Source organism: Gobio gobio (assembly GCF_949357685.1).
Source record: "Gobio gobio genome assembly, chromosome: 5".
Taxonomy (NCBI): Eukaryota; Metazoa; Chordata; class Actinopteri; order Cypriniformes; family Gobionidae; genus Gobio; species Gobio gobio.
In genome coordinates this window covers 50,775,086-50,795,298 of record NC_137101.1, presented here as the reverse complement: position 1 = coordinate 50,795,298, position 20,213 = coordinate 50,775,086, and the positions used below count along the sequence as shown (strand labels likewise).

Sequence of the window (20,213 nt, the reverse complement as noted above, 5' to 3'; positions counted from 1 at the left end):
GTATAGTGTATTTTGCTACGCCCCTCTTCTAAATGACCCTGTTATAGCCATCCAAATGCAAAAGTTCAATTTTTTTTCAATAATTATTAATCTAGAGAGTCCAGAGAATTGTCCTAGACTGGTTTGGTTCCGATCAGGCAAAAATCCAGGGACTAGTTCGCAAAAGTAGGTTTTAAACATAATTGCAAATATTTAATGAACGCTTTGATTGACAGCAATGCTTCTAGAGGCAAAGTTATTCAGCATGAGGAGACCTATCATATGATATGTATATTTGGTTTATGTGTGCAACACCACGTGATTACAGGGCCATAAAACTCGTTAGCGCCAACTAGAGGCCGATTTCTTTCAAAATTCTTACAGACCTCTAGGGCCATGAGTCAAACATGCCCACCGAGTTTCATTCCGATCGGCCTCCGTTAACCTTGTCTTAGAGGTGCTCAAACTTCATTAGCCGATAGCGGCCATGTTTTTTGAGATACGCCAATGTCCTCATAGACATATATGGTACCTTGGACCAAGACACTGCATACCAATTTTCAAGTCAATTGGACTAGCGGTCGGGTGGTTATAGCCATTTTCATGTTTTTTTTGTGTTATAGCGCCACCAAGTGTTCAATCGTCGCGATTGTTTTATCGTGACCAAAGACTCAGCCCATACACATGTGTACCAAGTTTGGTAAAGATATCTCATTTTGTTCTTGAGTTATAGCCATTTTAGTAAAATAGGCTCCTCCCACAACATTCGTTTTCCGCACCTTAGCAACCGTGAATCGAAATTTCAACTTTTTTTCGATAATTATTGATATTCAGACTCCAGAGAACATTTCTGCACTGGTTTGGTTCCGATCGGGTTAAAATCCAGGGACTAGTTCGCAAAAGTAGTTTTTCAACAAAATTCAAAATGACGGAAAAATTTGCCTACCGGAAATGAAATCGGAGATATACATTATTTACGTCAGGTATTCAGCTTTCCAATGATATAAGACACTTGAGTCTATGACTTACGGTTTAGGAGTTATGAGCAGTTTCGCGCAATTGATTGCTATAGCGCCACCTATAGGCCAATTTGGCTCATAATTTGATAACCTCTCCTCGATTTTTGGGCTACCATCTGACAAAGTTTCAATGCTCCAGCCTTTACGGTTTGGGCTGCACGATGCGTTTTAGCGGAGAATAATAATAATAAAAACCCTTACAATTACAATAGGGTTTCAGCACTTCGTGCTTGAACCCCTAATAAAAATCAGCACAAATACAATAGGTGTTCAGCACTTCGTGCTTGAACCCCTAATTAATAAGTAATACAACAACATATAATTTGTTTTTACCATCGGAAAATCATAAATAAGCACAGGTGTGCCCTGAGTGATCCTCGTCATCTAGGTAAAATATACTTTTAAGAAATTTATTTTATTTATTATTGCGATACACTTAATTTATTAACATTTAATGATATTATGGTCGCATGTTTAATTCATGTTTATGCTGTTAATATGCACGTATTCGCTAGCTAGCTAATTTCTGAATCTTGTATTCTATACTCTCCGCTTGTCTTCACATTAAGTGCAAATAAGCTGCCTTTTTTCACTAAAGTTTACGGAAGACACTGAATTACTTATAGTGACAATAGAATAGGGGTAAAGTACATGGTTTAAAGTTTTGACGCAAATCGACCGGAGGTTCGAATCCGCCTTTTGCCGAACTCGTTCTACTCCCTTTTCCCATAACATATCACATCGGAAAGGCATTTCTTTTCAATAAAAATGAAGAAAATATTCAAAAAGTGGAACTAAATCGTCTAATGTGTGTTGAATGATAAAGTGTTAGGGGTAGGTGAACAGACATGCCCTGTTTCAGTTTCAGCACATGCCCCTCAAAAGGTCTGTGCACGGCCCTGCCTTCAGTGGATTACAGCAGTAAATCAGGTGAAGGAAGTGGAGGAAATGCTGTCTGGTTTGAAAACACACTGCTGATAAGGAGCATCAAATAGCAAATATATATATATATATATATATATATATATATATATATATATATATATATATATATATATATATATATATATATATATATATATATATATATATATATATATAAGAATTTCGGCAAATGCAGTGACAGGAGAGCTGACGTCTCTCATGTCTCTTCCTGAAAAGCAGCTTCACTTCCTTTACAGAAGTCAACGAAATTTCAGTTCAACACGACAGTTCAGAAGAGAAAAAGTAAAGCTCTACAAATCTGAGGTGAGTGTTTCATCTTTCTTTTGTTTTTTAATGTGTGTGTGTGCATTATTATGTGTCATTGGGGACTTTAATGCAGTTGTGAATTAATTCTGATGATTTTATTTAAACTTCCTCATCTCATGATCGAAGAGAAGATCAAGTGTGTCTTGTATTGGCACACAATACATTCTGCGCATGTGAAAGATGCTGTTTTCCGTGGTAGTAAAGTACAAAGCCTTGTTTACATAATGAACAATAGTTTAGCAACCAAGCGTTTATGGTGAATATGAGAGTGGATCTGGAGTCTTGCTGAATGAGAGAGATGAGCCCAATGCCGTTTAATTTTTGCTTGAAATAAATTCATTTTGGCTTGACGTGTTGTTTATAATGAATGCCACAAAGATTAAAATGATTTAATATACATACAAATGTATGTAGTTGTTTGCAGTTATGAGGTTAATGGGTGTTTTTAGAGTAAGATCAGTTTCTCTCATGTGATTACTTCCTCTTCTTGGCCGGTGTTGTGTAATATTCTGTTCTTGTGAAAAACTGTACCAGTGGGTGGAGTACACATGAGTATTCATGATATTTCCCTTGTTGTGGGCGTGGCAAACAAATGGAACTGAAAATATTAGTGCACCCTCCTCAAATCGCAACTTGTGTCATGGATTATTTTGAAAAGACAATGAAGTTTCAATGTTAAGCCTTAACTGCAACAGTTCACATATTCAAAACAATTAAAGGACAACTCTGGTGAAAAATGAACCTAGGGGTAATTAACACATGGTTACCGAGTAGATCGTTCTCTGGGATGCGTTTTCATGAAAATCGAATGTAAAGAGTTTTTTCTCTAAAAACAGATTATCTTATAATGCTAGTCTATGGGGCATAGAGTAAGTAAAATTAAATCGCTAGTTAATACAACTAACAAGGCTCAAAATATCCTCACACTAACACGGTAGCATAATGAGGGTCCCTACATGCAAACCGAAGCATTGAGAACTTTGTAAGTGTACAAACAGTTTAATAAGAAGTTACTTTTTAAAGACAGAACATTACACATACACAGACAGGAGTCATCTTGGAAAACAGTTTCGACAAGTCGAGCCACAAACGCTGTGCTAAGTGAGCTGGTCGATAGGAATTATCGCAGCTTAGCAAATTGATGAAATTACTGCATATTTTGAGATTTTATGGCATTAGTCGACCTCTCAGGAATATTGATTGAAGTGGTATTTTATGAAGCGCGTTATAGTACATGTTTATTGTTGTATAATAGATGGTTAGACTCTAAATGGAGTTAGATAACGTGAGCAGCACTGCTAAAGCTACTATATCCAGATGCTATTGTCATATTTCAACAGTTTTTAGTCTCTCTGAGATCTTTCTGTCTAATGAGTTTCTATGAAGTAGCCTATTCAAGGAAGAACATATCTAGCGCCTGGATATAAAGAGTTGAATCAAATTGGTTGCCCTGTTTTTTAAAACACTATTTAAAACTTCTTTCTTGGGTTAAATTATGTATATGCTATTGGGCTGTCAATAGATTACATTTTTAATCGTGATTAATCACACACTTATTGTGGAATTAAGCATACATCATTTATCTTTTTAAACACATTAATTCTGTCATAATTTGCTATATCAAGCAAAGTAAACAATCAGATTGAAGGGTGATTCTCACAAAACTGTATTTTCTGCAAGCTTCAAGGATCATTGGAGACTCCAAAAGCACACCAGGGCTGCGTTCGAAACCGCATACTCATTGAGTAGGTACTCATTTTCAATAAGTACTTACTTAACGAGCTCTAAAAGAGTAGGTACTATATTGCCTGATCTCGTTAAGTATGAATGCGAGCCGCACTTTATGCGCCATGTTGACGTTATCATGTGACCTACAACGTTATCTCAAGCGCAACGACTTGAAAGACGAGTGACAGGTTTAATTAATCGATCTATAAATATCTTAATATTGATTAAACTTGCTAATTTTGTGGTCTTGTTGAAGAAACAGCTGCCCATTTATTTTGTGATATTAACCCATCTGACCCAGTTTTATCCTTACCAAAACCGTGATCTCTTGAATATGTTGTTCATTTCTTTATTTTATATGCAAAAAATTTCATCCACAAGCAAAATTGGCCTAAATCTCGTTTATATTTTCCTTTTTTTTATTGCATTATGATGAATTATTCAAAGATATCTAACCTTATTATTGTTTTTTTTCTTTGTATATAATGTATGCAAACCCATGATATTTGTTTTGTTTTATCATTATGATTGTTAAAGATACAACCATGTAATTATAAAATAAAAGATATGAGTGACAGGTGCAGTAACAGCTCAAAGCATCAGTAACTCCACAGCCCGACCTGTGCGGTTTCCCTCAGTGTCTGCACAGAGACTCTTTCAGCTGCTCGAAGATCTCACCTTTGGAGAACACTGTTGATTTTATACTCTTAAAATGTAAGTTCACTATTCAAAATTAAGATTACCCCAGAATGAATTGCATTGCTAGCCCACTAAAACACTTACAATAATAATGTAAAATACAATACAATAAATACAATAATCTCATTTCCAACTCAACGACTCCCGGCGGATGTGGCAGGGACTGAGAACCATCTGTGCTTTTGGAACTAAATCCTCTGCAGAGGTGAGAGCTGATCCGTTACTGGTGAACGAGTTAAACTCTTTCTACGCTCGCTTTGATGGTAATCGCGGCAGCGCGACTCCGGCGAGTGACGCGTCAGAGAGAGTCCCTCAGAGCAGCAACGGTCACGTGATCTCTGTCTCGGAGGACGAGGTTCGGAGGGCACTCAAACGTGTGGATGTCAGGAAAGCTGCTGGGCCGGATGGTATTTCAGGTCGTGTTCTGCGGTCCTGTGCTGATCAGCTCGCAGGGCTCTTTACATCCATATTCAACGAGTCCCTTGCTACATCTGTTGTCCCCACCTCCTTCAAACGATCCTCCATCATCCCTGTACCTAAGATCAGTAAACCCTCTTGCCTAAATGACTATCGTCCAGTGGCTCTCACATCTTTAGTCATGAAGGTCTTTGAGAGACTCATTAAAAACAACATTTGCTCCTCCATTCCTGACACTTTGGACCCTCTTCAGTTTGCCTATCGTCCCAATAGATCGACTGAAGATGCCATTTCTCACGTCCTTCACTCCTGCCTCACTCACATCGACAGCAAAAGTGGGAACTATGTCAGGCTGCTATTTATTGACTATAGCTCAGCCTTTAACACCATAGTTCCCATTAAGCTAACACACAAACTCCTGGATCTAGGCCTGAATTCTTCTCTCTGCCTCTGGATTGAAGATTTCCTCACTGGCAGACCCCAGGCGGTGAGAGTAGGCCAGTTCACCTCCACCTCCATCACCCTGAGTGTTGGAGCTCCACAGGGCTGTGTGCTGAGTCCCCTGCTCTACTCTCTCTACACCCATGACTGTTTGTCCACACACAGCTCCACCTCGATCATCAAGTTTGCTGATGATACTGTTGTCCTGGGTCTCATCTCCAACAACAATGAGACGGCATACTTGGACGAAGTGGAGCAACTGACATCATGGTGCCAGGACAACTGTCTCTCTCTGAATGTTAACAAGACCAAAGAACTGATTGTGGACTTCAGGAAGAGACAGCATCGGTCATACTCCCCTCTCATGATCAGCGGGACACCGGTAGAGAGAGTGAGCAGCTTCAAATACCTGGGTGTGAACATCTCCGAGGATCTGACCTGGACTACACACATCCAGACACAGGTGAAAAAAGCCAGGCAAAGACTGTACCACCTGCGCCAGCTGAGGAAATTCAGGGTTTCACCAGCCATCCTGAAAACTTTCTATCGAGGGGCGATAGAAAGTGTCCTGACTCAGTGCATCACAGCGTGGTACGGGAACAGCACCAGTCACGACTGCAAAGCCCTGCAAAGAGTGGTGCGCTTATCCGAGCGCATCTCAGGCTCAGCTCTCCCGTCTCTGCAGGACATCTTCACCAAACGCTGCAGAGGTAGAGCTACTAAAATCATCAGAGACATTAATCACCCTGCAAACTCTCACTTCACCCTGCTGCCATCTGGTAAGCGCTTCCGTAGCCTGATGGCAAAGACTGAAAGACTCAGGAGGAGTTTCTTCCCCCAGGCCATCAGACTCCTGAACTCAGTCACGTGACTCACTTCACCCCCGCACACGCATAAACATACGGTCTTTCAACATTAACATCCACATACTGCAATTGCACTGCACTTTACTTTACGTCCCTATTGTTACTGCGTAACAACCTGTAATAAACCTTGCACATTATACTTCTTTATATATACATATTATATATTTTATGTTAACCACTTATTTTTAAGTCTACAGTTTATCTCACTTATCATCCACATATTTTTTATATTTTTATTTTTATCTTATTTCCTATTTTTATCTTTTACTTGATTTATTTATAATTCTACTTATGTTAATACTTTTTATTCTAACTTTATTCTATTTCTATTTAATTTCTTGTAACTGTTATTTGCACTGTCCATGGAGCGGACCTGTTTACATTTCACTGCCAGTTGTATATTGTGTATATAACTGTGTATGTGACAAATAAAACTCTTGAATCTTGAATCTTGAATCTTGAATCTTGAATGACAAATGCTGACCAATACTTAATTATATTACTTTTTCTTAATTTTTTTTACTGAAAATTATATTGTTTTAGTAAAACAAGCAAAATGCAACTTGTCATATGACATAGCGATGCATGAATATACACTAGACAAATGAATACCAATTTTCAGTCAAGCAATTAATAAATGCATGAGTTAATAAAATATTTTATTTACGGACAACAATAGGAAACATGAATTAATGAGTAAAAGAATGAATAAAAGTAAACATCAAAAATGAATAAGTCACCAACACATGAAACAAAGCTTTATTCAAACGTATTGTTCTAACAAACTATCACATTTACAGGCGGTGAAGCCCACATCTGCTGCCATCTCAAAACAGCTGTGCTTCTGTGGCTTTATATTGATGAAGCAGTTGACCACCGTGAACACCTTCTCCTGTCCCAGCCGTCCCTCATGTCCTCCTGAACCCCACAACCCTGAAGCAAGAGTGAGAACATGTGTGGGACAATCTCTGACTGCTGATGTCTGCTCCAAACATCCGTGTGTCTGCTCTCCACCAGCATGACTACTTAAAACGCTTTACAATTCATGCTGTCAGCATCCCATTTCTTGCCATATTTAATGTAATATTTTTACAATTACATGCTATTTGTATTGTAGCTTTATGACTTTTGTGGTGTTGTGGGCTAAACACTGAACTGATAAGCAGAAGGTTTCCTTGAGCAAGGCTCATCCACAGGAGCTCTGCAGCAAATGCACAGACATCAAGAATCAGAAAAGTGCTGAAATAACTCTGTTTGAAATTAAAATAAAATACAACTTAAGATTTAAATTGATGTTTTATTCGTTTCTGTAGTATACTCAAAGCCTTTGATGACAGCCTTCCTTCATCAGCCTCTCTCCAGTCTCCACCAGATAAACACACATGAGCTCTTCTGCCCCTGTAACATCAGACAACATTCATCTTACCTGGATCTTAAACAACACCTTGATAAAAGCATAAAAGTTTATGTGCTCAATACTACATTTAAATGTTGAGGTAGTTGCTGATGTGTTAATGTTCCTCAATTCATCAACAGTACTAATGGACAAATAAAAAAGATAACTTATGTTTAGTTACTTTATGTAGATTTATTAACATTACTGACGTTCATGTAAAGTAAGCAGTGATGACAACAGGGAACTCTACATTATAGCACACACACATCACTCTGATCAGATGTCTATTTCATGCTGTGATGTCATCTGCAATACTTATCGAAAATGTCCCGTCAAATGTTAAACGCACATTTAGGAAACGTCTATATTGCATATGGTTAAGAGTGCATTCACACCTTTTCTTTAAACAAACGTTTATCGGGTTCTTGTATACAGTTAAAGTAATGCTTTCAAGAAAACGATGATTAACAAATCTTCAGAAGTATGTGTGCTTAATGAAGCACGCCTGGTGCGTTAACTATATGAAAATGAAATGTTTTACAGCTATTTAATACCTTTAATATATCAATATTTAATATATATTAATGTCTTAAAACCAACAGTTTCCTCGTCAGTTGTTAAATATGTGAAATTTAAATACAATTAACAGCGGTTCAGTTTGTTGTACTTACACTTGAAAACAGCTGCGTCTACGTCCTCCGACATGTTCGAAAATGATGATTCCCCATGGCCTCATGGGATATTAAAGTGTCCATCGGATGCACACTTCAGAATCTGGGCGGACACAGTAGGCCATCCGGGGATTTCTCGCCTATACTGTTTTATAAATACTGAGGTTTCGGACATACTACTCCATTCACGTACTGTTTTCTCCTACTATATATTAGGTATGTAGGCATATTCGGACGCAATTTAAGTACACGCGCGTCCGAATCTCGCGAGAATTAGTTAATCCGCCCGGAAATTCTCGCCTACTCTTTTATGAATACTGAGGATTCGGACATACTATTCGCTCGCCTACTGCTTTTTACATACTATATAGTAGGGAAGTATGCGGTTTCGAACGCAGCCCAAGAGTTTTCATTTTAGATGTCAAGCTGCGATACCGAACAGGACCACACGGAGACGCTAAAAAACTCCTAAATCAACCGCTTTGAGTGCATAAACCTACAATTACTAAATACAACAACGTCCACATGACAAATCAAACATTATCCTTCCTGAGTGGGTGTGGAAACAACGCAAATGTACTGAAATGTGTCTGTACATGAATGCAGAGCGATCAGTGATCGAGAGCACACACACATACACAGTTTTGCTCTGTGTAGCAATATATAACAGACTCTCACGGGCTTACTGTACGTCACCAAAATTTTACTCTTCAGAAATTTTGCTGTACCAAAACTCATGTTCACCCATCCCCATAGTACTGGGCGATATGAACCAAAAACATGAGTCAAACTACATGTTAGATATTTGTTCAAACAAACTGTAGTTAATCAAAATAAAATGCAAATGCAGGGTTTCCTTCCCCGTTGCACAATAAAGCTGCACAATAACGTTACCAAAATGTAAATGAAAAAATACGTATATAAAATAATTTGCCTACTAATGCATGGATCTGTATGATACATATTCCACCTCCTATTATTCACATTCATTTAAAGGGTTAGTTCACCCAAAAATGAAAATAATGTAATTTTTTACTCTCCCTCTAGCCGTTCCACACCCGTAAGACTTCCGTTCATCTTAGGAACACAAATTAAAAAATGTTAAGTACTCACATGAACTGATTTAAAAATGTTTTAGTACATTGATGGATCTTGAGAGAGGAAATGTCATCGCTGGCTATGCAGGCCTCACTGAGCCGGATTTCAACACAAATATCTTAATTTGTGTTCCGAATATGAACGAAGGTCTTACTGATGTGGAACGGCACGAGGGTGAGTAATAAATTACATTATTTTAATTTTCTGTCTAGATTAATACCTCATCGAAATTAGCATTTTTACAGAACTTATTTAAAGTTTCAAAATGGGCGTAAGCGTTTTTCACAAAACAAACACTCAAGCAGAAAGCACAGGCCCTCTGTCAGTGTCAGTTGGGTGTTTCTGTCCACCATAGACCGTAAAAATATGGATGCGTCGTCTTGAATGCCTTCCACTGAAGAAAAGTGAAGCCGCCAACGTTCGAATATGGTGCTGACATCTTGCCCAGATTTGAGACAGAGTCTGCGCAGTAGAGAGCAGGATGTAGAGCCGCGATTTCAAAAGCCCGCCCACACTCGCAGTTGCAGAACAATTTATCATGTTGGTGTGAAATAAACAGTTATGGAAATGTAGAAATTAAAGCTCCAATCCTGTGGCAGAGACAACTTCACTCAGAGAAGCATCTCAGCTGTCAATCATGACGTAACCCAATCATATGCATATTCCACTTTTTATCATAAGTGTGTCATGCAGTGTGGGGACTTGAACTGGTCTTGACTCTGCCTGTCTTGGTCTTGACTTGGTCTCGGTCTTTCAAAGTCTTGGTCTTGTCTTGATCTCGGGTTAGGGGGTCTTGACTACAACATTAGTTAAGAGTGAAACTACTTCAGATCTTTTTCTTTATGTCCTGCAGTTGTGAATCTGTGAAGGGCAATGGCGTCTGTCGAAGAGCTGCTTGAGAAATCACTGAATGAACTGGAAGAAGCTGAACTGAAGAAGTTTCAGTGGCAATTAAAGAATGATCATGAGTGTATATCAAAGTCTGATATGGAGAATGCAGATAGGTTAAAAACTGTGGATAAGATGGTAGCATGTTTTGGAGCAGAAGAAGCTGTGAAGCTCACGGTGGAGGTCCTGAGAAAGATGAACCAGAATAATCTGGCTGAGCAGCTGGAGAACAATCACAAGCAAGGTAACGTTTAATTCACTGTGACTGTAATGTGATTTTTTTTTTTGCTCTGCTGATATGTTTGTGTGATTCATGTTTCCCAGTGTGTGATCCTCTCTTTCTCACACGCAGGTCAGGCTGAAGGCAATATAAAGACATCTGCTGCTGTTGGAGCTCATTCAAAAGAAATAATGGGTAAATAACAATCACTGCCTACCTGTACATGGAAATGGGAGCAAATATAACAGCAAGCAACCATTACAGGGCCAAGAAAAACAGTGGCAGATCTTATACAAGTACATTTAATACGAGTGTATAGCAGTGGTAGGTACTAGTGATAGCTGTGCAGGTAATGAGATGCTCTAGTGACTGACATTAGATGTTGTAGCTTTTAGCCTCCTTGATAGAGCATCCAACTCCCATGCGGAAAGACCTGGGTTCGAGCACTGCTTGGGGTGGGCGGTGCGAACCGTTACTCACAATAAATTTGTATTTAGTGATTTTGCCTTCAAAACAGTATGAGAATGTTTTGCAGCAATTTTTTCTTTTGGGATGAATTGAGATCTTTTAATTTTAAAATTTCTGAAAGACATTCAAAAGAGTCTGTGGAATGGATCGCTATACACTAAGGATGCCAAGGAATAATTCTGAGTGTAAAAGTAGGCTACGTCAAATTATTATTACAATAAGTTTGGTTCCATTGTGTAACAAGCAAATTAAAATACACATTTATTATTCACAATATGGAAAGAGGAAATAAAACATAGTTCCTTAAGAGCATGACTCAAACATGCCATTAACGGGTACATTCAAATCCTCTTTTATTTTTTTGAGTTATTTTTATCCATTCCGCATCTCCCACATGTGTGTTTTAGCAAGGCGGTCTGTGTTGCAAGTTGGTGAATGAAGATACTTGCCAGGTTGGTGTGCTAGATTTCAATGGTTTGATCAAAAATCTTTTAATAATTTTGGACAACATGGCCTCACTGCAAAAAATGCTCTTCTTACTTAGTAATTTTGTCTTGTTTCTAGTCTAAATATCAAAAATGTATTAAATCAAGATGCATTTACTAGATAAGTAAAATAACATAAGATATTTTTTCTTGTTTTCTTGAAAATCAAATCAAAATGAAGTGCGTTTTTGCTTAAAACAAGTACAATTATCTGCCAATGGGGTGAGAAAATCTTGTTTCTGATTGAAATCTTGTTTCTTGTTTCTGTCCCAAACAGAAATAAGATTATTTTTCTCACCCCCTTGGCAGATAATTTTGCTTGTTTTAAGCAAAAACTCCCTTCATTTTGATCCCCCCCCCCCTAAATAAGAAGAGCATTTTTTGCAGTGCTTAAGTCCAATAGTGACAATCCAATAAATGTTCTGGAAGGAATTAGAAAAAGTTATTATGAAATTTTAATATTGAAACCAATTGCATTCAAGTCAGCGTTAGTAAAGGCAGTTCCATCATTATATGTTATCAACTTCAGCATAACCAGTGTAAGATGTGCATGTAAACACTATTGCAGTAGGAGTGTGATTAATATAAATATAGTAGAAGCACGAATTTTTGAAAAACACAATCACTTAGTCTTTGCTGCCCCTCTTTCTTAAAGGCTCAACTGCAGACGACAGTCAAGCTACTCTTCGCTATTACACAGAGATCAGCCGCAGACTGAAGGACAAATTAAAACTGGACTACAACCGGATATTGGTTGGTGATTCACAGAGGGGTCATCGGGAATACCTGAATGATATCTACACTGATTTATATGTGGTGGAGAATGAGACTGGAGGAAGAATGAACGACCATGAGGTGATACAGATCGAATCAGATCACAACCGATTGACTGCCAAGGAGAAGCCAATTGAGTGTAATGACATGTTTAAAGTCCAGTGTGACACGGGTCGACGAAACAAAAAAGTGCTGACAATGGGGATCGCAGGAGTGGGAAAAACTGTCTCTGTCAATAAATTCATCTTTGACTGGGCTGAAGGAACAGAAAATCAGGATATAGTCTTCATATTCCCACTTCCATTCCGTAGATTGAATCTGATTAAAGAAGAGTACAGTCTCATGGGACTGCTTAACAAATACTTATTTAGTGGAACTGAAGAATTGCCCTCTCTTCCTGAAGGTGATGGTAAAGTCATGTTCATCTTTGATGGCCTGGATGAATGTCGCTTTCCTTTAAACTTTAAAGAAGATGGCATATTTACAAATGCAAAAGAAAAAACAACAGTGAGTAAGATAATAATAAACCTGATCAAGAACCACCTGGTTCCCTCCGCTCTCATCTGGATCACGTCCAGACCAGCAGCAGCCGGACCGATAGACCGAAACTACATTGATCAGGTGACAGAGGTGCGAGGATTCAGCGATGAGCAGAAAGAGCAATACTTCAAAAATAACAGCAGTCCTGAGGTTTCTGAAAAGATTATCCGTCACATTAGGAAATTCAGGAGCCTGTACATCATGTGCCATATCCCTGTCTTCTGCTGGATCTCTCTCACTGTTCTTCAGCCTCTACTGGCTCAACAAAATGACAAAACTCCCACAACTCTCACAGGGATGTACACAAACTTCTTAATTTCTCAGCAGCAACAGATGGAAGAAAAATACTGTGATGACCCTGAAACTAAAGGCAATGCAAGGTCTTTTGATGAGATTATTCTGAAGCTTGGGAAACTGGCCTTTCAACAGCTAGAGAAAGGAAACCTGATTTTCTACAAAGAAGATCTTGAGGAATGTGGACTAGATGTCAACGAAGGGTCGGTGTACTCTGGGTTATGCACTCGAATGTTTCAGGAGGAAAAGGCAAGAAACGTTTACAGCTTTGTACATCTCAGCGTCCAGGAATTCATTGCTGCTCTTTATGTGTTTTTGATGGGCAAAGATGAGAAAGCTGACCTATTTCTTCAATCCTGGAGAGAAAAACTGACATGGAAACTGTCCAAAAAGCCCCTGTTTCAGCTTCACAAGGCTGCAGTCAACAAGGCTTTACAAAGCGAGAATGGACACCTGGATCTTTTCCTCAGGTTCTTCCTGGGTCTCTCTCTGGAGTCCAATCAGAGTGACCTGAAGGAACTACTGCCAGAACTGGAACTCAAAACAGAGAACTTGAAAAACACTGCTGACTATATCAAAAAGAAAATCGAGAAGGAGAAATCAGTAGAGAGGACCATCAATCTCTTCCACTGTCTGAGTGAACTGAAAGATGACTTTGTGGAGGAAATCCAGAAGAATCTGAGCTCAGGAAATCTTTCAGCACAGAATCTCTCCTCTGCTCAGTGGTCAGGTCTGGTGTTTGTGCTCCTCATGTCAGAAGAGACTCAAGAGATGTTTGAACTGCAGAAATACAGAGGATCTGATGAAGCAGTGATGAGACTGCTGCCAGTGATCAAAAACACCAGAAGAGCACTGTAAGAGTCTACTTTACATTCATTTACATGCACTGTTAGTATTTTGTAAATGGGCCGTCATTTTACATGGGTGACTTGTTGGTCTAGACTGTTCAGAAAAAAAGAGAAGAAAAGGGAAAAAATGTAATGTGTGTGATGATATAAATACAGGTTTGATGTTTTATGAAGAGAAAATTGTTTTTAGCTTTTCTTACATCACTACAGTCAAAGGTTTTTCCAGGTTATCAATTCTCCAGATTATAAACGTTACATAATAAGCATTACTGTTACTGTTTGTTTTGTCCTCTACACAGGCTACAGTGCTGTAATCTCACTGCTCAGTCCTGTGAACGTTTGTCTTCAGTTTTACAATCCTCAAACTCCTTCCTGAGAGAGCTGGATCTGAGTGACAATGACCTGCAGGATTCTGGAGTGAAGTTTCTTTCTGATGGACTGAAGAGTCCAAACTGTCAGCTGGAGATAATAAGGTGAATGGTTTTAAAATAATTAACTATAATCAGAGGCGAACTTAAAGGTGCAATATGTGATCTGGAAAATGCTAACTTTAGCCGGCAAGCATTGAAAGCGTACAATCCCATCCTCGTTGCAAAATCGCCATCCAAAGTCATGCCTCATGAACACATGACTGGCACAAGAAACAAGACGACCAGAGACAACAATTGGTTAACATCATTTTCCGGTGAGAAAACTTTACAGTACAGAGTAACAGTACTACAAAATCGCATGTAAACAGCTGTTTGCCTGTGCAATGATTGAAGGAAAATTTTTATGGTCCTACTTCCACAGACAATATATATTTATAAAACTCTGGGTTTAGGCCAAATGCATTTGAGATCCTTGCAATTAACAATTTATTTAAAAAATCCACACATTCACTCTCATTTGTATGACGGTGTTAATGTTTGTCTAAATGTAAATTATTTTTTTCAATTCCAAAAATTTTATTTGAAAAAAGTACAGTAATCACTTCAAATTACTGCCAGTACATTTTTTTAAACCGTTAAGGCGAGACTCGGCAGGTGAAAACATCGTTTTTTCATGCAGTGGTCAATTTTGAGATTTTGGGCCAGTTTGCTCCCTTAACATGTAAGCTTTCAAAAAAAATGTTAACATTACACATTAAGGTGGTTATTTCATTATATTTTGTCACCGTGCGCCTTTAGATTTCTACCCGAAATCATCAAACGTTATTCTAGCGCGATCTCTCGTGCAGTCTCCATTCACAGAAACATGTCATGCTTGGTATCATTATAAAGCTCTCAGTCTCACAGACAGCGCTGTCTAATCCAAATATGGAACTTTCCTTTGTAGAACCAACCGCGAAAGTTTGCAGCCAAAAACCACATCTGATTGGTCGATGTGAATTTCTCACGCCCTGCCGATTGCTTGTGTATTCTCCACCTCAGAGAAAGTGCAGACAATGCTGAAATCGGCTCATAAACGCTCTCAGAAAAGACCAAGTGGCAAGAGCTAGTAAAAAGAAAATTAACAACAACAGATTAGATGACGAAACCCCGTCAGAATTAGATTCAAATAGTTATAGATGGACCAATACAACAAACAGGGACAGTTCATCTGCAGTTTTTGTGACTGGTGTTTGTTAAGGTAGTTCTCTTAAGGTAGTTCTCTAATAACTATTGCTATTAATTATTTATTCATTTATCAATTTCCACGTGTTTTAAATATTATACACTACTGATATTAATTAACTGAATATATATTTTGTTTGTAGGTTGGGGGTTTTATAGAAATGTATGCAGTTATACAGTATAAAACTTTAAAGGCCGTTTTCTCAAAATGAGTTTTTTCTCACACTCAGAGTCAGATATATCCACTTCAGTAGCACCTACAAGCACCAACTTTTGCAGCCTTATACTGAACTATATTCTGAAGGCTTTTACAGAGGGATTTGTTGATATATCATTCCTATCCTGAGTTATAGGTCCTTTAACTCCAAAAAACATGGCGAAAATTGATTTTTTAAGGCTATTGTCAGTATTCTCTAATTTACTAAAGCACAAAATAAGATATCCAGAATCCTCTCTGTAAAAGCCCTCTCATCTAATATGTCAACAAATAGAACCAAGAATTTTAAACATGGTCCTTTCCAATTTCCAGATTTTGTTTTTGGAAAAGTATGCAAATGAGCGTATATTTAAGTATATAAGGCCTCATTTGCATATTATAACATTAATTTACACAAAACGTGTAATACATTTTTTTTCTTATGTTTATGCTAGTAATAAACTGGAGAAGTTTCACAGTGATATCTTGTAATTAAAAAAAAATCCCTATTCACCTGTAGTGTCTCGCCTTAAAAATAAATAATACCTAATGAAAGGCTGAAATAGGTATGAATGAGTATAAATGTGTCTGACAACTTAACTACATTTAGAAAAGTAATACTCTTACTCTGCCACACTTCCAAATACAAACTGCACAGGTCAGTGTGTCTGATTGCCAAACTAATGTCATGTGGATTGTTGCTATATATCTTTGTAGAGTGTCTGGCTGTATGGTGACTGAGGAAGGCTGTGGTTATGTGTCTTCAGCTCTGAGTTCAAACCCCTCACACCTGAGAGAGCTGGATCTGAGCTACAATCACCCCGGAGATTCAGGAGTCAAGCTGCTCACGGATAAACTCAACCATCCAAACTACAGACTGGATAAACTCAAGTATGTAAAGCAGGAAGAGTTTACAATTAAAATCTTCACTTATTACAAACCAGTACACTTTCATACATTTACAGAAGTTCTCATTGAGAATGTACAGTAGTTATACTACAGGGCTGTTAAATGCTTCATTCTGATTGGTTGTTGAACGTTCTAAGGTGTGCAGTTGTTTTCAGGGAAACGTACAGCTAAAGTAGTGCCAGGCTGATCTTGACTGCATTAGAGTTCCATATCACTTTGCAAAATGATTTCAGTTATTTCAAAGGTCCTGACAGCTTACAACAGCAAAAGAAACAAAACTCACAAAGACATTGACCGAACAAATAAATATAACAAACAACAGGATATAAATCACAAACCATTCCCATAATTTTCCAAGGACATTATTTACATTAACAATTTACATAATCTTTGAAGAAATTCTCAAGTTACATTTTATGAAAGAATTAAACTATACAAACAACAATAGAATCTTATGCCACCACCTAGTGGTTAGAAATGGTAAACGGATTCAAACCCAGAACTACTTGTGGGGTAATTTACTTAAACTTCATGTTACTTCAAGCATAAACATTTTGTTTATAAACTTCAATATAAAATTTATAACATCAAAAAAGAGACATTCAGTTACTAAAATAATAGTAACATATAGAGCCATGCAAAAATCCAGTATTGGATTACAGAATATAACGGTCACAACTCGCCAGTGTGAGTGCCCGTGATTACCACCAGAGGGCACTCCACCCCGGACTGTCACTCCATCACAAACTACATTTCCCATAATACTGCCTGGACTGATCATTCCTGATTACATCCACCTGTGTCTCATTTACCTTGTTAGCTCACCCTATAAAAGCCTGGTCAACTCTGTCATTCACTGCAAAGTCTTGTCTAGTGTAACACTGCAATTTTAAGCGGTCTTCCCGGTTTCATGTCTTTTGGGTTTTGGATTTCTTGCCTGTTTCTGGATTACTCTTTGCCCGTGCTCCCTGCCTTGTTTGGACTGCTTGCCTGTGTATGACCTTTTGCCGGTTTTTGATTAAGATTGTGGATTACCCTTTAATAATCAATGCAATAAGCTGCATTTGGATCCTCAGAGTCTCAGAGCAGTATGTTACAATAACATTATCCATGAAGATTAATACAGAATATCATGGCAAGGCAACTTCAAATGTGATTATGCGTCTTTAACCCTCTGGAGTCTGTGCCGTTTTGGGGCCCTTTAGAAGTTTTGACATGCTCTTACATTTGTGTTTTCTTCAGTTGCTTATAAACATATTAATGGCAAAAGGTTAATTACACTGTATTCAGCACAAACTGGGCTACCATAATATCTAAGCAACATGTATGTATATGCTTGAATTTTTGAGAGAAAAATTTGTATGCATGATTTTTGAAAGAACTAAAAAATTTGTTTTAAAATTAAGGCATCAAAACACACAATAGATATGTGTTCACAAGACTTTTGACTCCATGGTGTATTTTCATTGAGTTTTTGCTTCAAACTGATGTGAGAATCATTGAGCCTACTCATTCACATAAAACAATACAGTGATTTAAAATTTGTAAGACAGTTTTTCTTCACAAAGCCAGAATGCGAGGAGGCGTGATATCTAATGAATAATGATGAGATAACACCTGAGAGAACAATAGACCGCATAATGACCCTGCTTAATGAGCTGCATAATGAATGAGCTTCGTGTGTTCGACTGAGAGAGCAAAAAAATGCTCTTCTTATTTAGTTGAAAACTGTACTTATCTAGTAAATGCATCTTGATTTAAGAATGTTTAAATATTTAGACTAGAAACAAGACAAAAATGACTGAAAAGAGCAGTGTACTTTTGTACTTTTTTATGTTTTTAAAAGTAATCTCATACTAAAAAAATAAATAATAATAATTAAAATTAAGATACAATTTATACAAAACGAAATTCCCTTTAAAGAAAGCAATTCACTTTCTACAAAACCAAACTCCAGAATCATTTATTTAGAATGTAGTCAACAAAGGCCTGTTATAATTTAAATTATCAAAAGATATGACTACACTTTAAAAAAAATGCTCTTCTTATTTAGTTGAAAATTGTACTTGTAAATGCATCTTGATTTAAGAATGATTAAATATTTAGACTAGAAACAAGACAAAAATTACTAAGAAGAGCATTTTTTCTACATTTTGTTATGTTTTTAAAAGTAGTCTCATGTTAAAAAAATAAAAAAATAAAAAATAAAAATTAAGATACAATTTATACAAAACGAAATTCACTTTAAAGAAAGCAATTATTAAACTAAACTAAACTAAAAACTAAAACTATAACTGCATGAACTAAAAAATCACTTTCTACAAAACAAAACTCCAGAATCATTTCTGACAAACTTTGATATTAAATTAAAAAAATACCATTAGGCTATAATATTTAAACATCAATATGAAGCAAAATACGTTTGACTTGTACTATATTTATAGCATCTGAGCAGAATAAAAGCTTTATTGATGTGACACTAGGCTCTTTTACAATAAACACATTATAATCTGTCCAAAAAAAGCCAAATAAATCTTGTCTAAACAGTCTTGCGTGTATGACATTTAATGTTGCAACAGGATTAATATTTAAACAGTCTTTTTGCATTTATTATTCACAGATGCTAACAGAATGAACTGACCTTACAATCAGCGGCGGAGTACAGCTTTGCATGAGGAGAATATATCCAGGATTACTGCTCAAACGCGTCTCAAAACAATGTATCTAAAGTAATGTTACAGCGCTTCACTAGATGTGTTTGTATGAGTTGATGTGTGGGCGTTAAAAGATCATCAGGTGAATTCATGAACCGTGACAATTACTACAAGTGTCCTAATCCACAACCCTCTCATGGACTTCTAGTGCAGTGGTTCTCAAAGTGGGGTACGTGTACCACTAGTGGTACTCAGGCTCTCTCTAGTGGTACGCAGAGGAATCACTAAATTAAAGTCGATGTAAAAATTATTCTAAAATTAGTTTCTATTCTAAACACATTATAAATGTTAGAAATGTATTGCTGAAACATGTTACAAAGACTGTGAACTGTGTAGTACTTAAACGGTGGCTCGATGACGCACTGGAGCCACTGAGCCTGGCCCCTCCCCTAACACTATAACAACTAACATTAGAGTAACCTACATTCACATCAGTTCGCCCGTTCAATCGTGCGTTGCTGTCACTATCGTTAGTTACTACAGCCTACAGTTAGCTAGCTAGTTATGCCTTCCTCACGTAAATGCATATTACCTAAATGTAAAACGTATAAAAAGATTATAAAACAAAATTGCTGATATCAAGAAGAGGTGGATTAATTTTGTGAACAGCTACCTTGAACACCACCAACACCTGCCTCTGTAGTGATCGTTTTACACCGGATAGTTTTACAAACGTTCATCGGACACAGCTGGGATTCACTGATAAGCCACTGCTGG

At 37.5% G+C, this 20,213-nt stretch overlaps 1 protein-coding gene across 1 annotated transcript in view; it reads left to right on the top strand.

The window, feature by feature from the left end:
• The window catches only part of LOC307126563 (protein NLRC3-like), a gene marked incomplete at its 3' end in the record, with an annotated part of 34,653 nt that extends 20,094 nt beyond the window's left edge, over nucleotides 1-14,559 (top strand). Inside the window, exons 3-6 of the mRNA XM_079817160.1 lie at nucleotides 7,201-10,697; nucleotides 10,806-10,868; nucleotides 12,282-14,088; nucleotides 14,382-14,559. Of these exons, the coding sequence (XP_079673286.1) occupies nucleotides 10,439-10,697; nucleotides 10,806-10,868; nucleotides 12,282-14,088; nucleotides 14,382-14,559 (2,307 nt within the window). The 5' untranslated portion in view covers nucleotides 7,201-10,438. The remainder of the gene's footprint in view (nucleotides 1-7,200; nucleotides 10,698-10,805; nucleotides 10,869-12,281; nucleotides 14,089-14,381) is intronic.
• Between the last annotated feature and the right edge of the window lie 5,654 nt (nucleotides 14,560-20,213).